Source organism: Lissotriton vulgaris, chromosome 1_2 (genome assembly GCF_964263255.1).
Source record: "Lissotriton vulgaris chromosome 1_2, aLisVul1.2, whole genome shotgun sequence".
Classification (NCBI taxonomy): domain Eukaryota; kingdom Metazoa; phylum Chordata; class Amphibia; order Caudata; family Salamandridae; genus Lissotriton; species Lissotriton vulgaris.
The window spans coordinates 1,386,552-1,406,218 of record NC_141686.1 but is presented as its reverse complement, the minus strand read 5'-3'; the positions used below and the strand labels follow the sequence as shown (position 1 = coordinate 1,406,218).

Genomic DNA, 19,667 nt, shown 5'->3' with positions numbered 1-19,667 from the left:
TGACTTGGGGAAGAAATTAAGAAGAAATTGGAGCTGTCATTTATAGTACTTTGTAGATTTATATATCGCTGTTGCAAAGTTATCCTGTGCCCTGGGCACCCCATTTTTTGCATACGGGTACAGGTGAGAACTGACTCGGACTGCCCCTAGGCTCTGCTTAACGAGGCCCAGGGCCAGTGCTATGGTGAAAACACAGTTAAAACACACACACTTCAAGGTACACTAGCGGGTAAGATACCCCTATGATTGGCAAAACCTGCCCTATAAGTCCCTAGTACATAATATGTTACGTTATTGCCATTTATATAGTGCCCAATCACCAATGGTCTCTAAGCACTTGTGAGAAACATAAACCCATAATAGAGCTACGCAACCCTATGCTCAGTCGATCTGGGTGAGGCTTAACCAAAAGCCTGAATAAACAAAAAAGGAATTAGTTTCCTCCTTAAGGGGAGAAGGGAAACTTTCCTTTGCAAGCTCTCTGGTAGCTTGTTCCAAAGCCGAGGTATCATCACGGAAAAAGCTTGACCCGCCCAATAGGGTTGGGGGATTAAAACTACCTTTAAGTCCATAGTATATAATAGGACATGGCTGTTTAGAGGCCATCAGCCCTTTCTGCACGTGCATGTGTGCACTGCTGAGAACCTGAGGGCATTTTAAAAGCAGCCCTGTGTTGCAGGACTGATTTCAAATGCAACTTGTTCCCAAACTCGACTTTGGTGAGTGGGGCATTTAAAAAATTGATAACATACAATATTGTGGCATATGAGTTACCCCTAAGATCTCCGCTAGGTGTCAGAGGGGTAGCGGGTCAGTTACTTATAAGGAGGGCCCTTATAAAACATTTTTTATATGCCCTGGGAATAGAGAAATTGCACATTTCTCTTCCCCTCTTGTAGCAAAGTCCTTCCCAAAATTGACCTTTGTGCTTGGGTCACTGTGGTGTGATGATCTACATTATTTTTGCATATTCAGAACTAATGAAGTCTCACCTAGATGTCCCAGGGCTGGGGGTGGAGGGTCCGGTAGCAGTTAGCAGGGCCCTTATAAAAGATGTTTTATAGGCCCTATGGTAGGAAAAATTGGGCATTTGATGTTCCCTTTTGTAGATCCACAGCCACATAGGTTAACATTGCAATAGTTTATGAACTCATACCGAAAAATATCATTCAAGGACTTAGGAGAACAGTATTGATAAATTCAACAATATTGGAGGAAAGCTATGGAAATGAGCCATATTGGATGTTGTTTTAGCTAGTTCTTGCTCCTCTGCTGATATTTTAGCCAAATTGAAATTGTGAAGAATAGTGCTCTCTGGAGACCATTGTGCCACACTTTGGAGGAAGTGGTCATGGGCTGGGGTATTGACCTGCACCTCAATTTAAAGGAGTGCCCCCCTGCTTGACCCTAGAGAGCAATGACTAATTATCTGAGAGGGTCAGAGCCTTTCAGATCTGCTACTTGAGACTAAGCTATGCTGGAAGTTTGATTTGCACCAACCAGGTCCTCCACTCTGACTGACTGTGCCTGCTGCACAATCTGGAACTACAGCCCTGTGGACCGAACTGGCTTTAAGAGTAATGAAGAGTGGACTCCTTGAAAGCTACACCAGGACCATCACCGCCAGGAATTCCCATTCTGGAGTGCTTTCAGTGGATTTGTGAGGGTGTTGTCCAAGTGGATTGTGGGAAATGAAGTCCCAAACTTTCAAGGACCATCTTGGAGATTCCTGACCCTTGGATTGTCTTTTGGACACTGTGGAACCCCCAGAGGAATTAATTTCAGGAAGAAGTTTGGAGATGTTTGTAGCAACTTTGGAAAATAGCTCCTTAAGTGGACTGACTCACCCTGGAGAGCCAAGCCCGTGACCCTCAACCGCGAGCCAGCCTGTCTTTCTGGTTTGCCCTGCTGAAAAGCTTCGGAGGTCCGACTTCCAGAGTTTGAACGGAAGCTCCCTGGAAAGCAAGCCGGTGAACCCTCACTGAACCTGGCTTGGTGAAGAGCATCGAGGGACCCCGGGAGAAAAAGCTCCAGAAACGTTTCTAAGTCAGAAGGTAAAAACGTAACCAGCTTCACCACGAGAGTCAAGGCACCCACCTTCAACAGCGACCTGACCTCAATCCATGGTTCGCCCTGCTGAAAATCTCCAAAGGTCCGGCTTCCAGAGTTTGACCGAGTCCTCCCAGTAAAGCAAGCCGGCGAACCCTCACCGAACCTGGCTTGGTGAAGAGCATCGAGGGACACGGCAGGAAAAGCTCCAGAAATGTTTGTAAGTTCTAAGTTAAAAACTTGACCAGCTTCACCACGAGAGTCAAGCCGCCCACCTTCAACAGCGATCTGGCCTGGATACTTGGTTCACCCTGCTGAAAAGCTCCAGGGGTCCGACTTCAAGAGTTTCACCAGAACTCGCAGAAAGTGAAGCCGGCAACCCCTCACCGAACCCGCACTGGTGAAGAGCCATGAGGGACCCCGGCAGTAAACGCTCCAGAAAAGTTTCTAAATCAGAAGGTAAAAACTTTCAACTAGGCTTACCATGAAGGGTAGACGCACAGGGCTCATTTGCGGTCAGCCTGACACTTTGAATTTGTTCAAGTCTATCCCGACCAGATATCCCAAAGATGCTATAGGATTCTATGTGCTGGATCATGCTAAATCTTTTAAAAAATCATATCTCAGGTTCCCTACATTGGATTTTTTTTCATTTTGCTGTCATTTTAAAGATACAAATATTGCCTATTTTTATAAAGTTGTATTTTTATTGTGTGTTGTGTACTAATTATTTACTAAATTGGTGTTTTTAAATGCTTTACATACCTGCCTATGAAGTTAATCCTGCCTGCTCACAGCCAAGCTTCCAAGAGCTGAGCATGGGAATAATTCTCTGAGACCTATCCTGAGCCCTAGACTGTGTTAGCAGCCTTAAGGACAGTGGTAGATGCATATTTAACACTACCAATAATCCACTTTCCTACAAGCGCGGCTGAGGGTATAGAGGCACTGTCCATGGGCATGGGGGAGAGTAAGTGATTTGCCCAGAATCACAGGATGTTGAGCCAAAGCCAAGACTTGAGCCCGGATCCACAGCTCCCAAGTCCACAGCTCTGGCCACCGTGCGACATCCTCTCTCAGAGCACAACCGAATCTCTGACACGTTGTCTATGTTAAACTGTGTAAAGGTGAGTGCAGCTGTTCCTGGGCAAGCTCAGTATACGGACACATAAGGATGAATAAAAAGGTACCTCACTAGGAATAGAGATTTTCCATATTAAGTGACATGCTGGGTACCACTAGCATTTTTGATCTTTAATTATTTTCTAAATCTCTAGAGCAGGAAGAAAAGTAAAACTGGAAAACTGGAATGAACATGCCCACTGAGGTTAAAAAAAAAAGAACTAATATCAGCGGGTTTTGTGCCTGACAGGTATTGAAGTCCAAAATTCCAAGAAGCGGGTATTGGCTCAGAACTGTGTTTACTGTGCTTTTTCTGAAATACACAGCGGATCCAGAGAAACCAGTGGATGATCCTGAGAAATAATAGTCTGCCTGTTTGAGAGCCCAGTGCAATACCTTGTGTAGTCAAAGTGACCTGTCTAATAATTTATGCATATGTAACTGTCTAATAAAGTGTGTACTGCGCTTACTTTTGTGAGTATTTAGGAAGAACACAGGTGAAGGGGAAGCCACTTGGGTCCTCATGTAGCCTAGGCTACTGAGTTATTTTAGACAGCGTAAGTCAGGTAGAGCAAGCTAGGTAGTCCGCGCTGGACTGGTTATGCACTATATGCTGGGACACAAGGTTTGTTATGACATCACATTTATTAACAGTATAAACTGAGTATATAGCATCATTTTTGTAATAGTTCTGGTGCTCACACAAAATGTGAAAGTGTGTGAAGTGAGGGGTGTTTGTGACATTAAAATTTACAACACATTGACAACAGCAATATTAATAAGCAAAACTCCACTTTAATTTGTTGCAGTGATGGAGTTTTGGTTGTAAAGGTCGACGATCGAGATCATCATCACGACGGGAGAATTGTGAGAAGGAAGAATCTAGTACAAGGAAAACCAGAAATCAACCAATGGTCCCGAGGTGAACTATTAAAACCACAATTTAATGTAAAGGAACCACGTCTGGGAGCCAGTTACTGGTAACTAGATACTGAATAAAATCTTTAAGAAATAGCAAGGGGTACTTGCTATTTAGAGGACAGGTAAAGAGCTAAATGAGAATAGAGTCAGGCTATGTCTACATGCAAGTTACTGTTTGCTATTTCATGAAAATAGCAAGGGCTTTTGAATTAAGTCATTTGAAAAGCTACTTAGAGGACAGGTAGAGATTTGGAGAGATGAAGGAAGATAGAATAGGCCATGCCTACACACTGTTTACTATTTGGTTAATTAAAACATTAGAGAGAATTAGGAGAGTTAAGCCATGTCTATACGTGGAAGTAGCGCAGAAAAGGGAGTGACGGTAACTACTCTGTGAAAGTATTCACTATTTAGTTAACAGTAACTGGCTCCCAGACGTGGTTCCTTTACATTAAATGGTGGTTTTAATTGTTCACCTAGGGGCCATTGGTTGATTTCTGGTTTTTCTTTTAATAGATTCTTCCTTCTCACACTTCTCCCGTCCTGATGATGATCTCACCTTCACGAGATCGCAACGCCATCAACCTTTACACCTAAAACTCCATTATTGCAACTAATTAAATTGGAGTTTTTTTTAATTAATATTGCTGTTGTCAATGTGATGTAAACTTTAATGTCACAAACACCCATTACCTCACGCACTTTCACATTTTGTGTGAGCACCAGAACTATTACTAAAATTATGTTATGATACTCTGTTTATGCTGTTAATAAATGAGATGCCATACCAAACCTTGTGTCCCAGCATATAGTGCATAACCAGTCCCATGCGGACTGCCGTAGCTTGCTCTACCTGACTTAAGCTGTCTCAAATAACTCAGTAGCCTAAGCTACATGAGGACCCAAGTGGCCTCCCCTTGACTTGTGTTCTTCCTAAATACATAACCACCCCTGGTCAGACTACTAGGGCTCCCTTGTTCTTTGAAACATATGCTTTTGTGAGTATGCGCAGTCCTTGCAAGGAGTGGCTATGCCATTTCTTTTAGATAAAATAGCCATAAAATATACGGGAATTCTGCAGAAAATGCATTGCTGTTTTAAAAAAAGCAGACTTCATTCTAATGCAAGGTTCCTGCATGCAAAAACAAATGCTAAATGGCATAAATTATCATGGTAGGAGGGCCAGAATTAAACGTTTTAGCTTATTGTCTTAATAACCCTCTTAAAAACATAACGGAATGTGTGCCCACCATGTTTTTTCTTGCCTTACATGAGACCGGACAGTACGAAATGGAACTCATATCCAACAATTTCCCAAAGACGTTCATAGGTCTGCCTCTGTGAGGTCTCCACGGATGGTTGTTGCATAGGATTAGCCAGAACACCTATAAAGTCTTTGTTGATTATTTTCCCTATTCCCCAATTCTGGTAGGATGACGTATTGTAGATAAAATTTCGAAATATCCTAAAAAGTGTATAAGATCAAACAAATAACCCATGGAATTCCTGACGCACTGTATGTATGTTAATGCAAGACTAGACAACAATTCATAGAGTTTTTGATAGGAAGGCTCTTTTATCGAACAGTCTCATTTCCTTGACCCCCATCAGGTGGGTTTGCGGCCTTTTCATGCAACAGAGGCAGTTATCCTGACTGTACTAGATGAACTAAGGAAAGAGGCAGACAAGGGCACCACTCAGGCAATGGTGCTTCTCAATCTCTCTGCTGCCTTCGACACTGTCGACCATGAGCTTCTGATGGACCGAGTCAGGGACGCAGGGATCTAGGGTCTGGCCCTTAAGGGTCTGGCCTCAAGTCTTTTTTGGATGACCACTCCCAATCTGTAGGTCTCTCCCAATTCACTGCCTCTAAAATCAAATTGACATGTGGAGTGCTGCACGGGTTCTTCCCTGTCTCCGGACCTTTTCAATCTGTACTCATTTCCGTTAATTAAATCTTTAGGTCAAAGGAAGGTATACACCTTCAACTATGCTGACGATCTTCAATTGATCCTTACCATTGATAAGTCTGCCATCTCCATCGTTAATTCAACAACAACCATGACACATACAAGTAGCTGGATGAACAGCAATCACCTAGAATTAAGCCCAGACAAAACAGAACTGATCTTAATTGGGGGGGCTAAACCACTGGAATTAGAACTTTGACCGACTGAGCTGGGAAATCCACCCTTACCCTCGAGATCTACAAAAAGCCTTGTACATGAAATCCCAGATTTGGATAGCCGATTTCTCACTCCTGAAGCCCTTACTCAGGCTGTTTTACCCTTAGTCATTTCTCATATTGACTACGCTAACTCACTTCACTTTGGCCTAAGGGCATATCTATCAAAAAGACTGCAACTGGTACAAAACCAAGCCGCAAGATTAATTTATCATTAGACGAGATGGCATTAGGTCACCCCCGTTAATGAAGAAGTTACATTAGCTCCCTGTAGTCGAACGTAGTGCTTTCAAATTGAAATGCCTCATCTTTAAAGCTCTCCATGGCAATTGCCCAGAATTTGTATCTACTCGGGTTCAGAGATACAGCCCCACTCGGGATCTTTGGTCTTCCCACCTTAACCTCTTGGCTACTCCCTTCTTTAAACACAAGAAATTAGGGGGACTAAGATTTGCTGTCCTGAGGCCTCACATTTGGGAACATCGGATACACAGCATCCTTTCCTCAAATTAAGAAATGTTTAAAAACCTGGTTATTCCGCTAGGCCTATGAATGAATGCAGCAGTGCTCCCTAGACCCTAGCGCCGAGAAACCATGTGGTACTTATGGGGAACTCTCAAGGCAAATTTTGACAAAATTGGAGTAAACTCCTGGCAGGTATTATGCCCCACCACTTTAAAGGATCATCAACTTCCACTGATAGAGGTGAGCCCTTTTAGGTTGATAATACACTTGTATGGTAATCTCTCTTATTTCTAAGAACGTATAAAGGATGTTACCAAGGTGACCCCTTAGGTTATTGACAGGATGGTAATTGAAAGAAGGGATAAACAATGAGTGGGAGAGTATGTGTAAATCCTAGCAGCATAAAATCAGGCATGCCTCTGTAAAGTGCAGGTCCATCTTTACCCATTCACACCTCAACAATGTACAGGGACTTGGTTTGACAGATAGAGCAGGCACATGCACAATAGAGCTTAAGGTAGATCAATTAAACCTCTGCAAAGGAGTGAAGACGACTCTGAGGATGCATGGTGTTCATAATGTTAGAAAGTGGGTTTCTTGTAGGCAGAGGTATCCACCTGTCCAAGCGGGACCCACATTCCTAATCAGGGTAAGTCAGATACACAAAAAACAATGGTGACAGAGTGCACACCTTCTTTTCCATGTTACAGCCTCCATTCAAGGATTAACATGGACTACTGTTTTAAAACAGAATGCGGATCAACATCAGTTGGATTTATGGTTATATTGGAATGATGTGATGTTTTATCTTTGTACGAACAACATATTGCAGTCAGTTACAACTTAATGCTAGATGTGACGAACGTTAACAAAGAACATTTATGGGTGGGCGGTGAATTCTTTAATTTAACTTCCAGGCACAGGTTTTTTACATATACATTTTTAAATAATGTCAAAGTAAGGGTACAACATGTGACCCTGCAGGGTGAATACAGTCAGCATCAGTAGTTTCACAACAACATCAGTGCATTGTGGGTTTTGTATTTTTATCACTGAAGGGGTGGGACTTGTTAAAAACAGGAGGATCTGAGAATACAACACAGGTGTTTATAATTGAAGGAGAGGGTTGAACACTCAGTATGTGGTTTGAAATGAGAAGAGGCAGTCATTGAAACACTCGAGGTATGGGCTTGTGTAACTTATTTTGCAATGAGGGATTTGAGGGATAGATAAGGGAGCTTTTATATTGTTTGATGGGATTATTTTGAAGGTATTTTGGGGATCATTTGACAATAAGCACGTAAGAAAATAGGGGGATATCAATTATTATGAATTCTGCGGGCAAAACATCGATCACGGGGTGAACTTTAGTCTTAAGCATTTACTGTTGATATGTTGTGCATAGGATGTTAAATATGATGAATACGAACCATTTCAAGATGTAGCCTAATAATTGTGTTTTTAAATTTGTAGTTTAACCCCTGACGAAGTGCCATGAGAGGCACGAAATGCATTGGGTGAAAAAGATTGAATCAAGGAGAATCTATGTAGCATTCCATGCTATAGAATAAGGCTCGTCAAGGCATGTCTAAAGCGTTAAGGATTTTATGTTAACATAGTGCGTCCCACATGTGACTGAATAAACCATGATCAAAGTTATACATGGAAAGATTAAATGGAAATAAAACAACACTGATAAATTGGATTAACGTCTGGCATCGTTGTTATGCATCTACCGCTGTGCGTCCGGAGTGGGGTGCAAACCCGCCCCCACGTGCTCCAGTGATTTTAAGTCAGATACACACCATAAATTAACCTGTGCGCATTCTCTAGTAGCTTGTCAAAGAGGAGTCACTATTAACTTAAGAGGCAATGTGTAAAGTACTTGTGCAGTACTAGAAACAATAAAAAGCAGTGAAAACACCACACAAAAAGATAACACAATTGGTTAGAAAAATAAAGATCAATATCATGTAACAAACAAGACCAAAACGACAAAAATCCAACAATTATAACCCGCATTGTGAAGTCTCCGTTCCTCGCAACAGCGGCAAGGCGTTGAAAGAGATGTGTCGGTTCCAAGCCACGGAACAATGGTGATGCATGGATTTTGGCACATTCAGCACATAACACCGACTTCCCAAGGCCCAGGACTGTAATGGTACCATTTGGCAAAACAAGACTCTCAGATAGCAGAGTCCAGGTACAGATGGGTTGGAAGCCTTTGATGTCCCTAAGACTTCAAACAGGATGCAAACCAGCAAGCCCTTGGAGTTATTTCGGTTCTGGGTTGCAGAGATACGGGTCCAGGAGGGGCATGCCCAGACGTGTCTCCCCTGTTCACTGTGCCACTGGATTCAAGCTAGCCAGGCTGATGAGGGGTAATACCCCGAAGTCCCAGGATGCTTGTTTCCGGTCCAGGGAGGACCTGGCTTGGCAGTTCGGGCTAGCCTGTTCCCACAAGGAACAGGGTCAAGACTGATTTGCATATGGGTGGGCCTAAACTGGGGTGACATGATGAGTAAAAGAACAATCAATTTAACCCAGATCTCTTGACTGGGAGTGAATATATGTTTCATTCAGCAGTCTGCCCATCATTTGTTTGCGTAGCACTTTTCACCCTAAATGGAATGGGCATACCCAGACGTATCTCCCTTGTTCACTGTGCCACTGGAATCAAGCTAGCCAGGCTGATGAGGGGTAATACCCCAAAACCGGTCCCAGGAGGCTTGTTTCCAGCCCAGGGAGGATCTGGCTTGGCAGTTCGGGCTGGACTGTTCCCACAGGGAACAGGGTCAAGACTGATATACATATGGCTGGATCTAAACTGGGGTTGCATGGTGAGCAAAATAACAATGGATTTAACCCAGATCTCTTGACTGTGGGTGGATGTATGATTCATTCAGCATTCCGTCCATCATTCGTTTGTGTAGCAACGTTCTAAAAGTGGCATTTTCAGAACTGCAATTTAAAATCCAACTTCACCACAAGTTGTGATTTTAAATTATGATTGCAGAGACACTAAACTTGGGGGTATTATCGCATCCCAATTGGAAATTGCACTCATATGATGCAATAAGGTAATCCCAATGTTAACCCATGGGAGAGCTAGTCCCTGCAGCAGTGAAAAACAAATTTAAGAGCTTTTACTGCTAGGATAAGTACAAAATAAAAGTACATATCCTGCTTTTTTAGGTCGAGCATTCGGGACCTCTGGTATATACTTTAGTATATACTTATATGTGTATGTACTTTGTGGGCTCTGGAGATCAGCTCTAGGACTTGTCTGCTTCCACTTAGGGACTTTGTTTTCTGTTCAACTGCCTCTTTTTAACTGTCTTGATAGAAAACGACCAGTAGAGGTCAGTAAAATACCAGAATTGCTTTCTGCTTGTTAAACTGCCTCTATTGTACGGTCTTGATAGAAAACGACCAGTAGAGGTCAGTGAAATACCAGAATTTCTTTCTGCTTAGGGGCTTTCTTTTTTAAATTTTTCTGGAAACTTCCTCTATTTAACTTTCTTGATAGAAAAATGGCAAGCAGAAGTCAGTAAAACTCCAGAATCACTGTAGCTTTCTCTAGATTCCAGCCCATAGAAATTGTGCTCCAGGAACACCCCTAGACAATGATATTTCTTTCAAATCTTGTATTTTCAATGATATGACCATCAACGACCCTGATTTTATATTAAAAACAAGATTTGGACTATACCATTTCCCGCTGATAGGCAATATTTCTCTCCATGTGTTCCCATACCTGGAGTGTCACGCAGTTTGGTGCTTACTTTCCCTCCATGATAAAGAACAGTAGATGTTTCAGCGCCCAGGCTATTGTGCTGCATTCCTAATTACATATAAGGTCCCAAAGGCGAGACTGATTGCATTGCAAATGCTTGTAAATATACGGCACCCTACCCTTGAGCTGTCCAGAGCCTACCTTAGGTATTAAAAAAAGACGTTTTGGGCCCGGCAGTAGGGTTAACTTGCCAGGTTGACATGGCAGTTTATAAATGAATCAACACACAGACTCTACAGTAGCAGGCCGAGCCATGTTTAAAAGGCTATTTAAGTGGGTAGCACATTCAGTGCTGCAGTCCCACTAATAGCATTTAATGTTCCTGCCCTGGACACATGCAGTGCACTTTGCAAGGGGTGTATAAGAAAATTAAATTGGGGATAAACCAATGTTACCATGCTTAGAGCAGAGAGCACATGCACTTTAGCACTGGTTAGCAATGGTAAAGTGCCCCGTGTCCTAAAACCTGCAAAGACAAATTCAGCAAAAAAGGGGAGGAGGGGAGGAGGAAGGCAAAGGGTTTCGGGGTGACCGGCAGTAAGGGTCATTTCCAACACATAGTTTTGCAATGAGGGGAGATTTATAGATTTGATAAAGGAGAGATGCAGAGAAAGTAATCAAGTATAAAATAATTAAGGAATTGGTTGGACTCAAAGAAGACCGGATCTAGTTTGACTGGTGGCTCCAATCTTAACTCATAAATTTTGATACTGCTTTGAATTAGGAAACCCACATCTCTGTGAGACAATAGGAAATCAATTTGTACATTTTCAAAGTTTCTCCGATGTCATTACCTGCTTTACTGCATTCACTTTGTCTGGTGCCAGCTTAAATAGTTCATCAAAGGCATCTGCTCCTATGATAAAAAGCAATCGTTTTTAACAGTTAACCTGTAATCTTCATTTACATATGTCATAAAGTGGGAGGCACTAACCTGTACTTCTGAAATGGGCCAATTTGCTGCATTAATGTTATAACCAGGGAACCAAGGACAAAATCAATTATTAAATAATTTGAATATAACAGCCTGCTAAATCTTCCTAACTTGGTCATTTGAGTCGATACCCTTGTGCTTATTTGTATGTTGCTCAATGGTCAGTAACAAATTGAATCGTAACTAAAAAGTGCTTTATTCTTTTGAAAACGCAATGATGAATTTTGAAATTCTTATTACATATGTACGTTTTACTATACTTGTTTGCTATTTTACAGTTCATAATTTACAGGATATTACAAGTACTAGATGACCATACGTTTTAATTACCATTGGTTAAATAATAAAGGCCTCATTATGAGTGTCCAATGTTTTATCGTGCTAAGTCTACCCCACTGAAGTTCCTGAAAATGAGCGTTAAGTCTTCAAGGTGGAGTTAACTGGGATTACAGGTAGAACCATGAGATTCTCCTGAGAAATGAGTAGTTATGGGGTTAACTCTGACTCCACCAGTAGTCACATATTTTGCCTCCGAGTTTCACCAGGAGATTAAGGTTGGTTTTAAACACCAAACCCCCTGGTTGAAACATAACACATATACAGTGTTCTTGAGGCTCTTGTAATTCAAAGAAGGTAGATTACTGCCTTTACCAGACCTATTGGATTTAAGAGTCTTCTCAAATTGTGCGATGTAGGTAGATTTACTTGCATGTATGCAGATCACTGTTGTAAGTGGACAGAGGAAATGTGTGCATGTTTCCATCCACCCACTTGCTAGAGTCAAAACCAATTTAAAAATGGCTTGCAAGGAACACAACTACACCTAATTGATAAGGATAATCAATATCAATTGAAAGGATTAACTAGCATCATGAGACAGTTGTGGTACAAGCATCATGGCTGGAGCGGTAGCCCAATAGATTACAATGACTAGGTACAATTTATTTTGGGAAACGATGTCACCCGTACACCAGTACTGCCCTATCTCATCATATCAAGTTACCTATTGTACCTTTGTCATTGCACCACCCCTTCTCACCATGATTACTATATCATCTAGATATCGAACCAGCCCTTATAAACCAAGACACAATGCTGTTCCAGGACAGTGTTGATATATCTCACCAGACTAAAACCACTACTAATGAGCAGTAGCAGCACTGCTCGCCATTACTTTTCTGCAAGAGTACTGACACTTCCAGCAGTGCTGCTTCACTTTTAATGGAGAGTACATGCACCATCATGCTTTATTAGCAAGCAGATATTTTGCTACTCAGTAATTGGAACCGAGGTGCTAGGACACTGATGAGAAATAGCAGTCCCCACCACTAACTTCCCAAAGACCCATGGCAAAGACCTCACACTCCACAGTAATTCTCCATCACTACTTGTTTAAATTCTAAGATTGGACGCCTGCTAACATTGTTGATTCTACATAGGCACTTTTTTGGCCAAGCACAAATATTTGTCATACTTACTCGATGGGGAATTCGGTTGACATTCTTCTCTGAAGACAAAAAGAGACATTTGTTAGAGAGCTTCTATAAGACTTTCCTCTCATTAGAAAAGACCTGCACACCTACTCAACGCAAAATAACTGTGAATCGATTCCTTAGAGATGGGGTAACCAATATCTGGTGTATATATTACAATATGTGACATGCATTCCACAATCTACAAACTCTAATGTCTGAAGGGGTTTGGGAAAGCCCACAACTGGGTTTCGTGATTACCGTGAGATGAGACAATAAACAACTCAATGTAGATACAAGATGCCCAGTGAAGGATCTAAAGAGGGCAACAGATGCACAAGGTACATTTAGAATGATTTTCCGATTGTCAAATGGTCTGCCAAAGGGTTTGGGACTAGTCATGTTGTTGTCCGGACAGAGGTGGGACTTGTCGGAAACTAATTATGATGGGAATCAGCAGGTGTCAGGGGAAATATTCCAGCTTGATTCCAAATTCTAGCGGTCAAAAAAGGTGCAAAAGCTATCGGAATGAGAAACAAGGAGGTAGAAAAGGCACTAATTTGGTTGATGCAGCCTGTAAATGTCAGGAGAAGGGACATTAGCGTCGAAATGTGCCATATAAATTTCAGGAGGTCATGTAGGAAAAGCAAGAACCACAATGCTGCTCCCTTATGCTCTTCACCGCTAAGGTAGTATTAGGTGAAATATGACTGTTGAACTAGGTAATCACAGAAAAAATGGATGTTTTCAACTGCTAATGGAAGGTAGTCCTGCTCTGGCACAGTGCATCAGAGCAGAATGCTCCAGGAGAGCAGTGCAGGATGGCCCTGGAGAGTAATGAGAGGGAAGCAATGGTTGCAGGGAATAAGAATGCTATTTAGCATGGGCTAGTGTTGCATCCATGGATTCCAAAGTGGCATGAAGAGTCTGAACGCTTGGCTGCAGGTCCCCAAATAACGCCTGGGTATCATGTTGTAGCCAATCAAGTATAATAGAAAAATAGGCAAATTCACTGAGGCTTAAGTAGGGGCAATTCCATGGACCAGAAAAATACTAAAACCTTCCATGAGGTCTTTAGACACAAGCTGAAGGCCTAACATTCCTTTAGTTACCATAAGTGGAAGAAGCATCTTCGCGATGGAGAACTTCATAGATTGTTTCAAATCTAGACCAGGAACCAGTGAGATGGAGAAGCGGAAGAAATAATGTGCCCATAACATGTTTAGCTCACTGGCATCCTTTAGAGAAAGACGAGAGTCGGTTTTAAGGGTTGGATTAACCCAGCTGACCACAATAACCTCACCCATTATGATAAGGAAATCCTGTTTTCCCACGAATTTGGGAAATGGTCCTACGGAATAACTTTCCAAATAATTAAACTATTATCAATGGCCCATCAAACTATCAATATCCTCGTGTCTAAGGAAATATTCAAGGAAAGTTTCATGATATTTAATTTAGGGTATAATGCACGATACAGGGCCGAACAGTTACTCAAAAGGAACCACTGTTTCAGTTCCTTAAAGCAGGAGGCGGGTTGGCTAATTCAGCAAAGGAAATTATTAAACCAGTGTTCAATCTGGTGTCCTGGCGGGTATTAGTAACAGTGTGAGTGTGTGTAGCATTAGCTTCTGAAAGATATGTTCACGTGGATATTAATTTTCTCAGTTGAAATCAGAGGTTTACAATTTCTTACATAATAAAAAAAAATCTCACAGCTTCTCAGAGGTTATTCTGGGACACGGCATGTTTGCCTGGCTCAGATGTCATGGTTGACTAACCTTTGTCTAAACACACTCGGGTACTCCGCCATCCAAAGCGAACTGCAGAGATGTTGACTGACACTTCATGCCACCGAGGGATGCCGCCTAACAATTTTAGCAGGAAAATAAAGTACACAAGTGACCAACATTGGGCCACAGCTGCACAGACTGACACCTTGTGCGAATGCGCGACAAGAATAGAAGGGACTGGGACATGCGAGAATAAAGGCAACCAGCGAAGCATCGGGTAATTTCGGTGCCTTTTTAAGGTCTGGCAGTAACAAAGCTTCTGTTTTTACAAATGTTTTATAAATATAAATGTACATATGCATACATAGAAGGGCTTTCAGTCAGCTCTCTTCATCTATTGGTCTGTTGGAGTGTCATTCACATTTTGCCTCCAGCCCAACCACAGCATACCGCATGAGGCAATGGGTTCGGCCACTTCAGCCATTGGCTCTCTCCACTGTGTCGCCATGATTGGGCTGAGGTTCAAAGAGGGAAGAACCTGTTCATCAAAATTGCTTTGACCTCCCTCTTGAATGTAAAAACTGATGAGTTTGTACAAATATCAGGTGAAGGGGAGTCCAAAATTCTGGTGACCAATCCGAAGGAATGCTAGTGAGTGGCTGCCTTCAGAAAAGGTGAGTGTGAAAAATTGAGTTATTGGCTGAGAGGGGTGGAATCCCACCTCAGGCAAAACCCATGATCATTGTCCGGGTGAACCAAAAAAGTAATTAAACTAGCCTTAACCCTCTGGTAGCTTGGCACCAAGCAGTCCGGCTTAATTCAGAGGCAATGTGTAAATTATTAATTAAGCACACAAAAATAATGAAAGGGAAACACAACATAAGAAAAATCCCAAACCAATTTAGAAAAATAGAGTACTTTTTAATAAATAGAATGACAGCAAAATGAAAAAAATTAAATCCGTAGAATCGTAGATATTAAATGTTAAAGTTTTAAGTAAATATAGCGTCCTTGAAGCATCCATCTCGGTCATCTGGACAGGCTAGACTGGTGGAGAGTCACAAGTATAGGCCATCTCTGATTGGGGGAGGTTTGGATAGGGGGACCAAGTTAGTCCTGTTGAAAAAGTTACCTTCTCAAAGTCCGGCACAAAGAGATCAGTTAGCAGTGGAGGAGGCTGCAAGGGGCAGGGAGAGCATCCAGAAATGGTCATCGCTGTAGCGTGAAGAGCAGGCAGGGTAGGGCAGGCTATCATTTCTGTAGCCCAAGATCCAGTCAGGTTTCACAAAAGGTCGCTTAGTACTGGCAGTCACGGCGGGCTATCATTGCGGTAGCACGAAGTGCAGATCTTCTGTTGCCGGTCGTCGCCTGGTGGTCGCTGTGGCACGCGTTTTCACTGGAGCTTCACTTTGGTGGTTATTATGCGCAGCAGCATTTCAGCATAGGAGGGCCCATTTGCAGTCGAAAAGAGCCCAAATTTTAAGATTTCACCTTTTCTTCTTGGGAAGGGCTCAGATTGATGCCAGCCCAAGAACCAGGACATGGGAGGCACATCTTGGTGATCAGGAACGCAATCTAGCAGAGGCCAGCAGGGCTCAGGCAAGTTCAGTTGCAGGTCCAGTGCAGCATGCTTGCGGGGCAGTCACAGAGAGGCCACTAGAGCTTGTATGTTCCTGTAGCTCACACAGGAGGTCACCCAACTGACCATTAAAGGCAATCAGGTTATCCTTGGATAAAGATAAGAAGATCCTGTATTCCTTCTCAGACAGTAAGGCAGTCCTAAGGCAAGAGAGCAGTCCTCTAGCAGCAGGGCAGTCCTTCTTCTGTAATGTACCACGATCCAGGAGTGTTTGGATGAGTGACTCTGGAGGTACACTATTTATACTTTGGTGCCAGCCTTTGCATGGGGAGATTCTCTGTACTACCCCTGATTTGGTTCTGGAAAGGTCTTCCTCTGTCAAGGTTCCAAACTGTCAGGGGAGAAAAAGGACAGGGCAGCCTTGGTTTCAGATTTCTTTGTGTGTGCAGAAGGCAACACTCTTTGAAATGAAAGTGGGGCTATCCTGCCCACACCTAGCCCCTTTGTGCCACTGTCTGGGAGGAATACACAAACCCCAACAGCAGTTCCATTCAAAGTCATATGGCCCAGGACACTGACAGATGGCACAAACGGTTAGGACCAGAAAACAGCAACTTTCTAAAAGTGGTATTTTTAGAACTGTGACTTAAAATCAGACTTTGCCATTAAAAGGGATTTTAAATTACAGTTCATTTTAGTCTAACCAGCATATCCTTATCAGTTCCCAGCCTAAAGTTAGCACTTATTAAATGTAATAAAGTAACTCAGTGCTAGCCAATGAGGGGGATAGGCCTTACAATATGGAAAAACAGTAGCAGTTTTCACTATCAGGACATACAATATTAGAGTACATGTCCTACTTTTTAAATACCATGTACCCTGCCCTATGGGCTTTTAGGTCCTACCTTATGGGTGACCTGTAAGTATTAAAAAGGAAGGGTTAGGCCTGGCAAAAGCTTTATTTTTCCAGGTTGAAATGGCAATTTAAAACTGCACTACAGGCTGCAATGGCAGGACGGAAGACACGTTTTAAAGGGCTACTTTACTGGATGGCACAATGAGTGCTGCAGGTCCACTAGTAGCATTTCATTTACAGGCCTTGGATACCTGTAGTACTGTAGTACCAAATACTAGTGACTTACAAGTAAATTAAATGTGGCTAACCGGTATAAGCCTATTTTAATATGTTTTAGGGAGCGGGCACAAGCACACAGGCACTGGTGCACAGAGCACTAAAGCCAACAAAAACAAATACCACAAACAGTAGGGATGAAGGCAAATGTTTGGGGGAACACCATGCCAAGGATGCCAAGTCTAACAAAGAGACAACACACTAGATATTTAGGGCTACCAAAGCGTAATGTTTAGGAGTCAGACAGGCTACCTTGAGCATGCTTCTGGCTTTGATAGGAAGCCACTGGAGTGATAAGAGGGAATAATGTGATTGGAGCATTTAGCGATAGTTACTAAATTCGCTGTAGCATTAAGTGTTGCCTTCAGAGGCACAAGGCAACATTTTGGCATTCCATTTAGAGTAGCAATTCTACCAGTCTGGATAAGACTAGGGAATGCTCCACATTCTTGAAATCTGGTAGAGATGTGAACTGTTTGACCTTCTTGAGGAGATTGGGTTAGAATAGAGCACTAAATGTAGATATGGGCTTGCATGTTCACATTTGTGTCACATGTTTTTCCCTGGGGGTAAAGTAGATTTGATGATTACATGTTTGCATTTGAGGATGTCCAAGTGCTTGAGACACTCCTATAAGGAGAGGCACTGTAAAGGGGAAACATGAGGAGAAATTTTGGAAATTTGCCAGAACATTGTTATAATGGATAATGTCATCCTGGAAGGATATTTTTAGGTACAGCTTAGTATCATCCATGTTCATTTGGTACGCAAGATTAAAGCGCTGAAAACATCAGGAAAGAGTTCCATGTAGAGAATAACCCCTTCCATGCGGTCGCGATTCTGCACCTGTGCGGCAGAATCGTGAGTGGGCGGATTTATGACGGCCCCCAGCCGTCATCAGCACACGAGCACCGTAGTGCATGACGGCTGGGGGCCATCATCAGCATGGAAGGGGTTAAAGAGTGCGGGAAAGAGGGAGCCTTGTGGGACTCTTCTAACCTAAACAAGGGTGGGTTAGATAGGGAGTCCTCCAGTTTAATTAGTTGTGAGTGGTTATTAAGTTAAGAGACAAACCAAATGAGGACATTTCCTGCAGCTTTCAAACTGAACTTTAGCATCTTCAGCAGTGTGCCATGGCTGACAGTGTAAAAAGCTAAAAATAGATCAGAGAATAAGAAGCGAGGAATTGTTTTAGTCCAGAATTTTGTGAGCATTATCCATGATGTACAGAAGGCGGTTTCTGTACCTCAGCCTGTTCTAAAACTGGGTTGGACATTGTAAAGCATATCGACTTTTTCAATGTGTTGACATAGAGGGCACATTTTACCAGACTTTCACTAGGAAAGGCAGGCTAGTCGCTGGATTAAAGTTGTTTAGATATGCCGGGTCAGCGTCTGGTTTCTTCAGTCAAGCTGTCACTCTCCACTTTTTAGGCAGTCCGAGACAGTGCATTGGTTAAGAGATGCATTGACAATCTTGGTCCAAAGAGGGAAAAATGAGGTGAATGAGATCTTAGATGAGTGAAGAGGGAACAGGTTCTACAAACAGTGACATGGGTTTTAGTGATGCTACAGCAGTCAGAATATCTACTACTAGAGGTGGGGCATTGTTTCTGTCTTTTAAGATGCAGTGGAGCTACTTCATCCATGATGCTGATCAACACAAAGTTATAGTGCGAGGGTAGCGCTTGTACATTCTGCATCTCATCAGAAAGTATGAGGTCTGTAAGGCTTAATGACGACAGTTAATTCCAGTTTATATGTTAAGTGTCTCCTATCAAGCGCTTGCATCTGGCACCTTGGCCTTCTGTAACCTGTCGATGCACAGTGAAGTTGAAGAGGATTAGATGTTGACCAGACCAGTCAATCGGTAGGATGTATTTTATGCACAATGATCCCTTTTTGGATATAATGAGGCTGAGGGCTGCCCCTTTCAGGTGGCTTGGGCCTGCACAGACTCGCAAGGACTTATAATTAGTGGGGAAATCTCATTGAATGGAAGTTTTCCAGTTACCATCATCATTCCAGTGGAGTAGAAGCCCCCATAGAAGCAGAAGATATTTAGGGAGTTTTAGTGGAGGACTGCATCCCCACCTCCTGGTCGATCCTCATGGTCAAGTCAGTTAAAGATGAAATTATGGGGTACTAAAATATCTGTCAGCGGGGAAAAGGAGGGGTTGCGAGAAATTTCAGTCAGAAAGGCAATGTGAGATTGTTCCCTCTAGCAATGTCTGCAGCATGTTTAGCCACTGATCTGCAATTGTGAAGCATGCATTTAAG

General features: G+C 42.5%; 1 protein-coding gene across 1 annotated transcript in view; it reads right to left on the bottom strand.

Moving 5' to 3' along the window:
• The window catches only part of PARVG (parvin gamma), a 352,500-nt gene that overhangs the window by 87,109 nt on the left and 245,724 nt on the right, over positions 1–19,667 (bottom strand). The window contains exons 8-9 of the mRNA XM_086952730.1: positions 12,951–12,979; positions 11,333–11,394 (exon numbers count right to left, since the gene is read on the bottom strand). Coding sequence (XP_086808856.1) covers positions 11,333–11,394; positions 12,951–12,979 — 91 coding nt within the window. The remainder of the gene's footprint in view (positions 1–11,332; positions 11,395–12,950; positions 12,980–19,667) is intronic.